Genomic DNA, 12386 nt, shown 5'->3' on the forward strand with positions numbered 1-12386 from the left:
AACACACATTGTATGATTTTTAAGTAATTAATTTGCATTTTACTGCATGACATAAGTATTTGATACATCAGAAAAACAACTTAATATCTGGTACAGAAACCTTTGTTTGCAATTACAGAGATCAGACGTTTCCTGTAGTTCTTGACCAGGTTTGCACACACTGCAGCAGGGATTTTGGCCCACTCCTCCTTACAGATCTTCTCCAGATCCTTCAGGTTTCGGGGCTGTCACTGGGCAATACGGACTTTCAGCTCCCTCCAAAGACATTCTATTGGGTTCAGGTCTGGAGACTGGCTAGGCCACTCCAGGACCTTGAGATGCTTCTTACGGAGCCACTCCTTAGTTGCCCTGGCTGTGTGTTTTGGGTCGTTGTCATGCTGGAAGACCCAGCCATAACCCATCTTCAATGCTCTTACTGAGGGAAGGAGGTTGTTGGCCAAGATCTCGCGATACATGGCCCCATCCATCCTCCCGTCAATACGCTGCAGTCGTCCTGTCCCCTTTGCAGAAAAGCATCCCCAAAGAATGATGTTTCCACCTCCATGCTTCACGGTTGGGATGGTGTTCTTGGGGTTGTACTCATCCTTGTTCTTCCTCCAAACTCGGCGAGTGGAGTTTAGACCAAAAAGCTCTATTTCTGTCTCATCAGACCACATGACCTTCTCACATTCCCCCTCTGGATCATCCAGATAGTCATTGGCAAACTTCAGACGGGCCAGGACATGCGCTGGCTTGAGCAGGGGGACTTTGCGTGCGCTGCAGGATTTTAATCCATGACAGCGTAGTGTGTTACTAATGGTTTTCTTTGAGACTGTGGTCCCAGCTCTTTTCAGGTCATTGACCAGGTCCTGCATGGTATTTCTGGGCTGATCCCTCACCTTCCTCATGATCATTGATGCCCCACGAGGTGAGATCTTGCATGGAGCCCCAGACCGAGGGAGATTGACCATCATCTTGAACTTCTTCCATTTTCTAATAATTGCACCAACAGTTGTTGGTGCAGGTCTACAATCTTATCCCTGATGCCCTTACACAGCTCTCTGGTCTAGGCCATTGTGGAGAGGTTGGAGTCTGTTTGATTGAGTGTGTGGACAGGTCTCTTTTATACAGGTAACAAGTTCAAACAGGTGAGGTTAATACCAGTAATGAGTGGAGAACAGGAGGGCTTCTTATAGAAAAACTAACAGGTCTGTGAGAGCCGAATTCCTACTGGTTGGTAGGTGATCAAATACTTATGTCATGCAATAAAAAGCAAATTAATTATTTAAAAATCATACAATGTGATTTTCTGGATTTTTGTTTTAGATTCCGTCACTCACAGTTGAAGTGAAGTGTAAAAACTACAGACTTCTACATGCTTTGTAAGTGGGAAAACCTGCAAAATCGACAGTGTATCAAATACTTGTTCTCCCCACTGTAAGTGAGACATATCTGTTTGAACCAACTCTGCACTATGGACTATGCTTTTTATCCTGTGCATGTCAGTTGTGGGCTCAAAGGCCATGTCAACATCTGATGTGTCCATCATATTTTAAAATTGACAGGAAAACATTGCACCTTTAACATTTAAAAACAAAAAAGACACATTTAAATACAATGGTCGATTCAAATGACCCAAGTTTAGTGGTCAAGCTCCATCTTGTATCCTTTCTTTTGTAAGTCTTTGCATACACATCATTTTATCTTTGCACTTGTTCTGCATTGTTATTTCCCAAGTGTAACCAAGATAACCCTGGTGATATCACCAGAGTTATCTAATGTAGTCAGTAAAAAAGTTATCTCTTCAATAAAATGCCGTTTTATCTTTTTTCCTGTATTTATTCAACCAACTAGTCTGTAGTAGTATAATCACCTTACATGCCTTTAGATTTTGCTATCCGGTAAATAAGGCAGAGTGAGACGTTACCTTTTCCTATCTGATTGAATATCCCGGGGCTTCCTTCGCCCCGCCCACGTCTTTGAAACGTCAACAGCGCCAAACTTCGGGCTCCCAACGGGGGAAAATGAACACTGATGCAGAGGAGCCGCAATGGAGGAAAGTTCATTCAGTTGCAGGAGTGATACCGCGGTCCAGACACGGACATCGAGCAGTTGCAATACGGGAGCTGATAGTTGTGTTCGGGGGTGGAAACGAAGGGATAGCGGAGGACCTCCATGTTTACAACACTGGTAAGCTAACGTTAGCTGGACAGTAACTAGCAGGCTAATGTTTTTTAGCATGCCCTGAGCCAGCCCATAACTGTTGTTGCGATTTAAAAGGTCCTCCAAAATTTTAGCATGATTTCGAGAATACGGATCTTCTTATTGTAATCAACCATCTGGCAGCAGCTTCTCTTTACATCACTAGTTAGCTTCAGTAATCCCCATAAATGACTTACACTAACGGTACTCTGGGTTAACCATTATTGTTCTGTTGGAGTTAACCCGAAGAACAAATGAAGAGCAACAAGGTTTTTCCAGGGTTTCATTAAACTGGAAAATAATTACAAAGTTAATGGAAATTAAAATACCACCTAGGTAAATAGTAATACAGTGTTGGACGAATTATTCAGATCCTTTACTTAGTACAAATACTACGGTCTTAGGAAACTCCATTACAAGTAAAGTCCTGATTTCAAAATGTTAAAAGTAAAAGTTCAAAAGTGTTAGCGTGAAAATGTCCTTAAAGTACAAAAAGTCCCATTTCAGAATAATATAAAGTACAGTATTATACGCTGAGTGTACTTCAAGTATCAATAGTTACAGAATTGATCTTTTACATATTATTATGGTTATTTATCATATTACCCTGTTTTTACACTTCTAAGAGTAAATTAGTGTGTTGATGTGGACCAAATATAGATCTGTAAAGCACTGTGGAGATTAGTAGTACAACACTGCATTATAACATCAGCATTTATATGTACAAAACTAGTAACTGTGTTAAATGATATTCATGTAATACTCATGTAAAGTACATATAATACTTGAGTAAATGTACTTATTTACTAAAATTTCCACCACTGACCGTGATGACTCTTAACAGAGCTACATGTGTCCCAGAGAGGATGTATGCTATCAGACGTGTAAACTGCAGCACTCAGCAGGATGTTCGATCTTATAGTGTCTGACTTTTGCATTCGTCTAGTCTCAAAGCAGTGGTTCCTGCCTGCAGTGAGGGGGGACATCCCCCCCGGCTGTGCTGCCCATGGCTTTGTCTGTGATGGGACTCGGATTCTGGTCTTTGGGGGCATGGTGGAGTTTGGGAAATACACCAACAGCCTTTATGAACTGCAGGTAATGACCCCACAAATAGTCAGTCCACACTCTAACCATGTTGCTTGAGTGAAGAAACGTTTCAAATGTTGCCTTTCATCACGGCGGCTCAGGCTAGTCGCTGGCTGTGGAAGAAGCTGAAGCCCAGGGCCCCCAGGAACGGCCTGCCCCCCTGTCCCCGGATCGGACACAGCCTCACTGTTGTGGGGAATAAGTGTTACCTGTTTGGAGGGCTGGCCAATGATAGTGAAGACACCAACGGCAATGTGCCAAGGTACAGAAGAATAAACACAACAACTAACACAAAGCTTTGTTTTTGAGACATATATGGATATCAAGTTGGGGTAGTTGTGAGGACTTCTTACTTTACTATTCGTGTGTTTAAATCAGGAAAGCGACTAATCATTCATGTTATATTACTGTTTTATCACCGTTTATATTATATAACTGTTTTCTAATGTAATAATTACGTTAATGAAACATTAAAATAGTGAAGTCCAAAGTGAATGAATCCACAATGACGGAGTTTGATGTACACTCTCTGACTTTTGACCATCTCAGATACATGGGGGACTTCTATGAGCTGGAGCTGCAGTCTCTAACGGGAGTAAGAGGTTGGAGCATTCCTGAGACAAAGGGTGGTGGTCCCTCAGCGCGAGAGTCCCACACGGCGGTCGCCTACACTGGGCTCGGCTCCATGAAGATCTACATCTTTGGAGGGATGCAAGGATCCCGGTTAGGCGACCTGTGGCAGCTTGACCTTGGTAGGATATCTCTTTGAAAGATAATATTGACTAGCTGCGAGTTTGAGAAAGTTCCTTAATATTATCTTTCTTCTTTCTTCAGACACAATGTCTTGGTCGACGCCTGAAACCAGAGGTTCCACACCACTTCCCAGGAGCCTTCACTCTGCCAGTGTTATTGGAAACAAGTAAGGGATTGGTCATTGTTGGTGTCATGTCTCTGTTAAAGCAGAGGTGTAGTTTGTATATCACAGCTGACCCAAAGAGCCTCTGTGTCTGCAGGATGTTTGTGTTTGGAGGCTGGGTTCCTGCCCCAGAGCCCTACCAGAACACTGCGGTAGAACCTGAGTGGATCTGCAGTGACTCCTTAAGTGTGCTCAACTTAGGTGAGTGCGTTACCCTGATTTCCACACAGGGTTGAGAGCCTTTTCGTTTGGTCATTCTTGGCAACATTTGCTTTTACATCCTATTTGAACATGAGGATTTTGTCGACACCACGTTCAGCCCGACTGTTTTAGGAAACAGTTTTGGGCTCTGTGCTTCGTTCAGAGGTCCGTTACTGATGCCCTTTCTATCTCAGACACTATGAGCTGGCAGGATCTTGGTCCAGAGCAACAAGACAATGCTGAATCCCAGCTGCACATTCAGGGGCCACAGAGTGACGATCCGTACGCCTGTCGGCCCAGAGCCCGGGCCGGACACTGTGCTGCCAGCGTGGGGTCCAGGCTCTACTTCTGGAGCGGCCGTGATGGGTACCGCAAGAGCTGGAACTACCAGGTCTGCTGTAAGGACCTGTGGTACCTGGAGACAGGTGAGAACGGACACCCTGCTGTTAAGAAAGTCTGCAAGTTCCCACCATGGTCCTTGTGATGCAACCTTCAGAGCTGAGCAAACATTAGGAAGCAGAGGCTCTTCATCACTCTCATATTCTGTCCTCAGAGCGACCAGCTGCCCCAGAGGCCCCCTTACTCATCAAGTCTACTGTCAGCATGCTACATGTGGCGTGGCGCCCCCTGGCAGCAGCAGACTGCTACATCCTTCAGATCCAGCCTGCACCCCCACCTGCCAAAGCAGTCCCTCCCACTGGAACAGAGGGACTGGACCGGAAGGCTGAGGGACTGTCTACAGGTACAGAGGATGAAGAGCAGGTTTACCTCCTGCAGCATTATCATCAGGATGCACACTTTGCTAAGAACATTTTTGAATCTCCTTTCAGATGTACAGTCCCTTCGACCTGCAGCTGGAGGAACCACTAATAAAGAACAGGAAACGTCAGCACAGGTAGAACCTTTTAACTCCACCTTTTAGTATCGTCCTAGCTAGCTTGGAACCTCAACTGAGGTGGTTCCTAAAAAAGCACCAGTTACTATCCACAACTAGCAACTATAAAGAGTTGTGTTCAGTAGAGCCAGTCAGCTTGTAGACCAACCACAGACATGTCAGTGCTGTTGTTTTATATTTCTTAACATTTAGAATCTTTATTTTGAGACATGCTAGCATGTATTGTAAAGCGCTTTATGAATGCAGACCATTTCCTGCCTAGTGAAAGAAGCCAGCTGCAGCGTAAAGAATCCACTGCAGATCATCAAGTAAACAAAACCCTGCATGAATCTGTTACTCAGTTTTTTTGATGCAAATCTTCCTATTTTGAAAGAAAATCTTTGTTGTGCGTTTTCTCCATGAACTTCAGGTTGGTTCACAACAACAGGAGTCCTCTGAGAGCAGAGCAGATGCAGACAGCAGTGCCGGCAGGGACCCGGAGAAGGACTGCGACACAAAGCACTGCAGTAAGTCCTGCTCCTGAGTGATGCTGAAGCATTCTGTGCTTCCTCTCATTCTTCTCAGGAATAATAAAATATGCAACAGGTATGCTTTAAGTAATAAAGCTGCATCCAAATGTGTCCTGATGCAGCGGTATGATTCAATCTGCTGCGACATTTTACAATGCTGTAAGCAAAGGGATATAATGTGATTTCTCTGAAACTGCCACATATTATGGCTTCAGTAGAGAGGGCTTTGAGGTTGTGATGTTGCTTGGGGAGTTTCACTCAAACACGCTTTGATCATTTTTAAATTGTGACTGGGGAAACAAAAAATGCTTCACACAGCAAGGAAAAGCAGGAGCCCTGCTGCTACACATGAAATGTAAAAAGTAAGGTTCTCCTTCCCACACACTAGGTCTGTTCTGCCGTCTCACTCCAGCATTAGTGAAGCTACCGTTGTTTGGCTTTGATCCGCTCACCTGTTGTTCTTTCGCGCTCTCTCTCGCTGTCTCTCTGTGAGCTGCAGGTGGTGCAGCGGACACATCAGCAGAGGTCAGCAGCCCAGCTCAGCAGCCCTCAGGTAATGATGCTGCTCCAGCTCAGGAGTCAAATCACACTGCAGCATGATGTGAAGTAAAACTCACCGAGGGCTTCCTTTACTTCCACAGAGAAACCGCCAGTTTCAGGGAACAACACCTCAGATCTCTCCCGTCAGGTCAGACACGCGTGTTGAGTAATCATCAGCTGTGACTTGGCTCAGTGTAAACTAAGACGGACCTCTCTCCTCCAGGTCCAGCAGAGCCCAGAGGAGGCAGTGTGGTATGATGTCGGTGTGTTCAGAACACTGTTCTGTGAGGCCACTCATTACTATCTACCTGCAGACAGCGAGCAGACGCCTGCAGCCAGCAGCAGCCGGCCACCAAACACTAAGGAGGTAACTTAAATTAAATAAAACTGACTGAAGAACTGTTTGTACTGTTATTTGATATACAGTGGTATGCAAAAGTTTGGGCACCCCTTAGGAAAACCACTGCATCAGTTTGTCACTTGCTGAGCTTTTGAAGCAGCAACTTCATTTTAACATATGTTATACCTTATGGTAACAGAAACATCTCAGTAGTGAAATAACTTTTATTGGTCAAACAGAAACATGTTTATGTGCATTCAAACAAAAATAGGCATGTGCATAAATTTGGGCACCCCTAAGAAATAATTCCATTAATATTTAGTATTGCCTCCTTTTGCTGCAATAACGGCCTGTAGACGCCTCCTGTAGCCACAGACAAGTCCCTTAAGCCTGGCAGGTGGTATTTTGGCCCATTCTTCCACACAAAACGTCTCCAGTTCAGTCAGGTTTCTTGGCCTCCGTGCATGGACAGCCTTCTTCAAATAAATCCATACATTTTCAATGATGTTAAGGTCTGGGGACTGGGATGGCCATTCCAGAACATTGTACCTGTGCTTCTGCATGAATTCCTTGGTGGATTTTGATCGGTGCTTAGGATCATTGTCCTGCTGAAAAATCCAACCCCGGCGTAGCTTCAACTTTGTGACTGACTCTAGAACATTCTTGTCAAGAATCTCCTGGTACTGTAAGGAATTCATGTGGCCCTCAACTTTAACAAGTTTTCCAGTACCTGTGCTAGCCACACAGCCCCATAACATGATAGATCCTCCACCAAATTTTACAGTGGGCAACAAGTTCTTTTCATTGAATGCAGTGTGTTTTTTTCGCCATGCATACCTGTTCATGTTATGACCAAATAACTCAATCTTGGTCTCATCTGACCACAGTATTTTGTTCCAAAATGCTTCTGGCTTGTCCAGATGTGCTTTTGCATACCTCATGCGACTCTTCTTGTGATTAACACTCAGGAAAGGCTTTTTGCACATCACCCTTCCAATGAGCTCTTCCTGGTGCAAAGTACGCTGGATTGTGGAACGGTGAACAACTACACCATCAGCAGCCAGATGTTGTTGTAGTTCTCTGGAGGTGGTCTGTGGCTTCTCTGTGACCATTTTCACCATCCTTCGCCTGTGCCTTTCCCCTATTTTTGTCGGCCTACCACATCTTTCCTTCACACGGACTGTTCCTGTGGCCTTCCATTTCACAACTACGTTTCTGACTGTGGAGACAGACAGTTTAAACCTGTCAGATAATTTTTTGTACCCTTCTCCTAATTTATAATGTTGGATTATCTTAGCTTTCAGGTCAGTGGAGAGTTGTTTTGAGGTCCCCATCTTGCCACTCCCTAAGAAAGAACCTAGGCCAGGCACAGCCAGCTATTACCTATGTTAAATAGCCTTTTTCATGATTGGTTCCACCTGTCTTTGTAATTGAAGGTCTAATGAGCTAATCAAAGCAATTTTGTGCAGCAACCTGTCAGCTATAAATCCGTACAGGTGTTGAAATGAATGCTATTTATAAGGGTGCCCAAACTTTTGCACATCCCATTTTTTGCATTTTATTTTATTATAATAAAACTATGTAATGCTACCCTAAGAATTTTGGTCTGGAAAACACTAAAACGTCTACATCTTTGTAGGAAAACAAATGTTGTTGCTGTGATCTTCTATTATAAAGGAAAAGCAAATTGTCATGAAATCTCAGAGGGGTGCCCAAACTTTTGCATACCACTGTATATTGTGGACATGGCTTTTGTTATCCTGTCAATATACAAAACATTTTTTTCTCTTACATCTGTTGAAATCTGACACATTTAAATTGAGACCAGGCGATTTTTTTAGGGCTGCACAATTTCAAATGGTAATCACATTGAGCTCACAATTGTTCATCACAATGAATCGACATTTTATTGCAAATTCAATAAAGACATTTTAATAACCATAGCGCGGCTTTCACTTCCATATGGTGTGATCGCTAGTAGTGGACAGAAAATTCTTCTTGACATGAATGTAGCACATTCTTGTTTTACCAGTCAGCCTTCTTTCCTAAATCATTACATAGTTTTTAATACTATTCTACTCGGACTGCAGCTGCAACATTCATAAACGTTTTTCAATTCTCTTTAAGCTCAATAAACACGGATACTATTTGACAGAAATGTTTCCGCAAAATCTAGCTCTTGTAGGGCACCTGCACCATGTTTAGTTTCTCAGGGACACCCCAGAGGTCTCACCACACAGCCTCTGTATATCCTTTGCTTTCCCATCAGCCCTCCCTCCAGAAGAAGTGTCCTGGGCCTCAGGACTACCAGAGCAGAGAGAAGCAGGAGCTGGCTCCAGGGCAGACCTACAGGTTCAGAGTTGCAGGCATCAACTGCTTTGGCCAGGGAGACCTCAGCCCGGTCAGCGAGTTCAAGACCTGCCTGCCGGGTTTCCCCGGAGCACCCTCTGCTGTCAGGATCACTAAGGTGACACATCTGGGATACTCACACTTAGGCTTGTCGCGATAATCAATAAATCAATTAATCGTACGATAAATTAATATGAGCTCGATAAGTTCTATTTGCATGCTTGTTTGTTTTACCTCGTGTCTCTCACGTGAACCCTCTCATCAGTCAGTCTGTTTCTGTGTGGGGAGGCGGGGTCCCGCCCCTTGCGCGTACCACAGAGTGCAGCATGGCAGCCCCGTGAGGAGTAGCAAGCCAGAGGAAACACTAGTTGAGAGTTGGAAGAATAAAAACAAAGATGGAATTGGTTTCAAAGCCGAATGCGACAGCTGCAGTGTGGGAGCACTTCGGATTCAAACCGAATGACCGTGGTGAAACACTTAAACGAGCCAGTTGCATTTGTTGTAAAAACAGTAGCAGCGCCAATACAACAAACATGCATCTGCACCTAAAGCATAATCATCCGATGCAGTTTTCCCAGCTGGGAAAAAAAACTACAACTGAAGCTACAGAGTCTCAGTCTTCCCGACAGTCCACAATCACTGGGGCATTTAGTCGACAACCAAAATTCAAACAGGGCAGTGCAAAGTGGCGCGCACTCACAGCCAGTGTAGTTCGCTTCTTCGCTAAAGAGATGCTGCCCTTTCATATCATCGAAAGGCCGGCGGCAAACATTTGACAGCCAGTACGAATTGCCTGGGAGAACATACGTGTCACAAACAGCAATTCCACAACTGTACAACAGCGTGAAAGACGACATACTAAAGGAGAGCAAAGACATCCCATTTTACTCTGCCACTACGGATATACAGATTTGCATATGGCAGGTTGATGCATATGCTTTTATTCATATGAGTGTTTTTGTTGTTAGTTTGCACTTTTAGTTTACAAAGGTTCTAAATGGATTGGCAGTTTTGCCTGTTAAGGAATGTGTCAGTCTTTACGTCTGAGCCTAATAGCCCAATATTTATTGAAGTGCAATTTTTGCTAACAGAGACTGAGAGTCCATTTTATTTATTGTTTTTGGTTGTGTGTAATTCAGTGCAATTTTTGCTTACAGAATGTATTTATTTTGGATATTTAAAATGTCTTCGTATTCCAATGTTAAATATTCTTTAGAAATAAAAATGTATTGGTCTTTGAAAGGATGTACTTGCATTATTATGCCATTATGTTATATTAGTTGAAAAATGGTCTCAAAACGACAATATTATCATTTATCGCAATAATTGACAATTTATCGTCCAGCAATATGTGTTATCGTGACAGTCCTACTCGCACTGAAACCCTGCATACACTAGGACAGAGCTGCCCCCTTAAACACTGTTTTTGCACAGGCCAACGATTCAGTCCACATCACGTGGGACGCCCCCCCCTCCCCATCAGGCCGGATCCTGGAGTACTCCATGTACATGGCAGTGAGGAAGAGCCGCTCGACCAGCTCTGAGCGTCCGGGTCAGATGGCCTTCATCAGGATATACCGCGGCACCAAGACATCCTGCTCGGTCAGCTCCACCCACCTGGAGAATGCACAGATCGACTGCTCCGCCTCCAACCGGCCAGCGGTGGTCTTCCGCATAGCTGCTAAGAACGAGCAGGGCTACGGCCCCGCCACGCAGATCCGCTGGATCCAAGGTGCAGGGTCTGGAGCTTATTTCCTACTCATTTTTGAAATTGAATGATGTGTTTTTCCATCTTTATTCAACCTGTTTCTTTGTTTTAGATCCCATTAAATTGCGAGGGTCTGCCTCCAAAGTGGACATCAATGCTGAGGCTGACCTGGATGCTGCTGACAGGTAACCAGTCAGCTCAAGACTCTTCATTTCTCTTGCTAAATTTGACATTTTTAATCAATTATTTCTTGCTTTTTCCATTTTCTCTTACAGCTCCAGCTGAGTGTGAGGACCAATGACACCCGTTTTTGGAAAGACTGTATGTTTACTCAGGAAATTGGCGATTGTACGTCACTGCGTTGTTGTATATTTCCTAAACTGTTTTGTTAATTTATTTTGTATGTATTTAATTATTCCCTGTAAATACATTTTCATAGGAAGTTTGACCACTTGGGTATTTTAGTTAAAGAATTATTTTGTAATAAGAAATAAGATGTTAACCCAACCAAAAGAGTAAAAGATTTAAAACTGACAGCATCAGCTGTACATCGGAAAGAACATCTTGTTGTTATTTAGCCCTGGTTTTTTAATCGGATCATTTTCTATGATTCAGGTTGAGTTTAAGATCTTATAAGATCTGTTAACATGTATTCATCACCACCACCACCACCAGAATGTTAAGGATGTTTTTTCTACGTCTGTTGTAAATTTAAAAAATGACATTGACTGCAGCTAAAGAGCAGAGCACAACTTATGTTGCTGGTTTTAATTAAAGGTATACAAAATGTCACATTTCATGTCAGAGATTTGTAATTAACCTTTTTTGTCTTTGGCTTGACCAACTCGTTTTTTAGTTGGCACAAAGTATCAATATTATTTTCCTCCCTGCCCTTCTCCATCAGCCCGCATTTTGGATTATTACAGGCCTCTCCTCCGGACCTCACATTATTGAGCAGTGCTTTATCTCTTCATGTTAGTTGCAAAAAAAGTATTCCTTTCTTGTACTTTCATAAAGGACCATTTCCCTTACTTATTTAACACGTTTTCTGATGAAAACAACTAGATTTAAAGTTGAGACTGAAGGACATGGTCAGAACATGCACATAACACATTTTCCACCTTTTAACATTCCTTGGTTAGGCTGCAGACTTATTAGCAACCTTAAGAGGTGAATTGTGTTGGAGGTAAACTTGTATCAATCTTGTCCATAAAATGAAATTGGATGATGTTTTAGCCACAGATAATCGTTTTAAAAGTAGTTTCTGTAAGCAGCTGAGTGTGTTTGAAGCGAGGACAAATACATTGTAAAGTTGAAAAATATGTCTTGGAATAAGTCTTTTTTAAGCAGTAACCAAAAGTTTTACATGCAGTTTTAGATAGTATTATGCTGTTTATTACTGAGGAGGGTGCAGGATGCACAGTTTTTGTGTACAATAAATACGAGTTAAAATTAACAGGATGGCTTTGCAACTTCATTTTAGAAATTATGGTTACTGAAACATAGTTAAAATGTATGAATAATTTGAATGCTGAATGAATTCAGTCAATGTAGAGACATGGAGGTTAATGCTTACAATAAGCAATTTATCAGTTAATACATAAATATAGATATAAATTGCTTTACTTAAAAAATTCCCATCATCCCACAGTTTGTAGTTT

General features: G+C 42.9%; 1 protein-coding gene across 2 annotated transcripts; it reads left to right on the forward strand.

The window, feature by feature from the left end:
* Positions 1–1389: 1389 nt before the first annotated feature.
* On the forward strand, positions 1390–12181 carry hcfc2 (host cell factor C2). 2 transcript variants are annotated; one of them, XR_010167851.1, is made up of 17 exons: positions 1390–2169; positions 3128–3276; positions 3369–3529; positions 3817–4019; positions 4102–4186; positions 4281–4384; positions 4579–4809; positions 4938–5126; positions 5215–5279; positions 5689–5785; positions 6288–6341; positions 6430–6476; positions 6552–6695; positions 8938–9135; positions 10452–10756; positions 10838–10910; positions 11001–12181. XR_010167851.1 is itself a non-coding variant. In XM_063906083.1 (17 exons), exons 1-17 carry the CDS (start codon positions 2004–2006, stop codon positions 11008–11010), a joined length of 2274 nt encoding a protein of 757 aa, XP_063762153.1. In that variant the 5' UTR covers positions 1390–2003; the 3' UTR covers positions 11011–12181. The 2 variants fall into 2 exon arrangements, 1 of the variants encoding a protein (XP_063762153.1); XM_063906083.1 differs by having other exon boundaries at positions 10452–10749.
* Positions 12182–12386: the final 205 nt, after the last annotated feature.

This window comes from Eleginops maclovinus, chromosome 17 (assembly GCF_036324505.1).
Source record: "Eleginops maclovinus isolate JMC-PN-2008 ecotype Puerto Natales chromosome 17, JC_Emac_rtc_rv5, whole genome shotgun sequence".
NCBI lineage: Eukaryota > Metazoa > Chordata > Actinopteri > Perciformes > Eleginopidae > Eleginops > Eleginops maclovinus.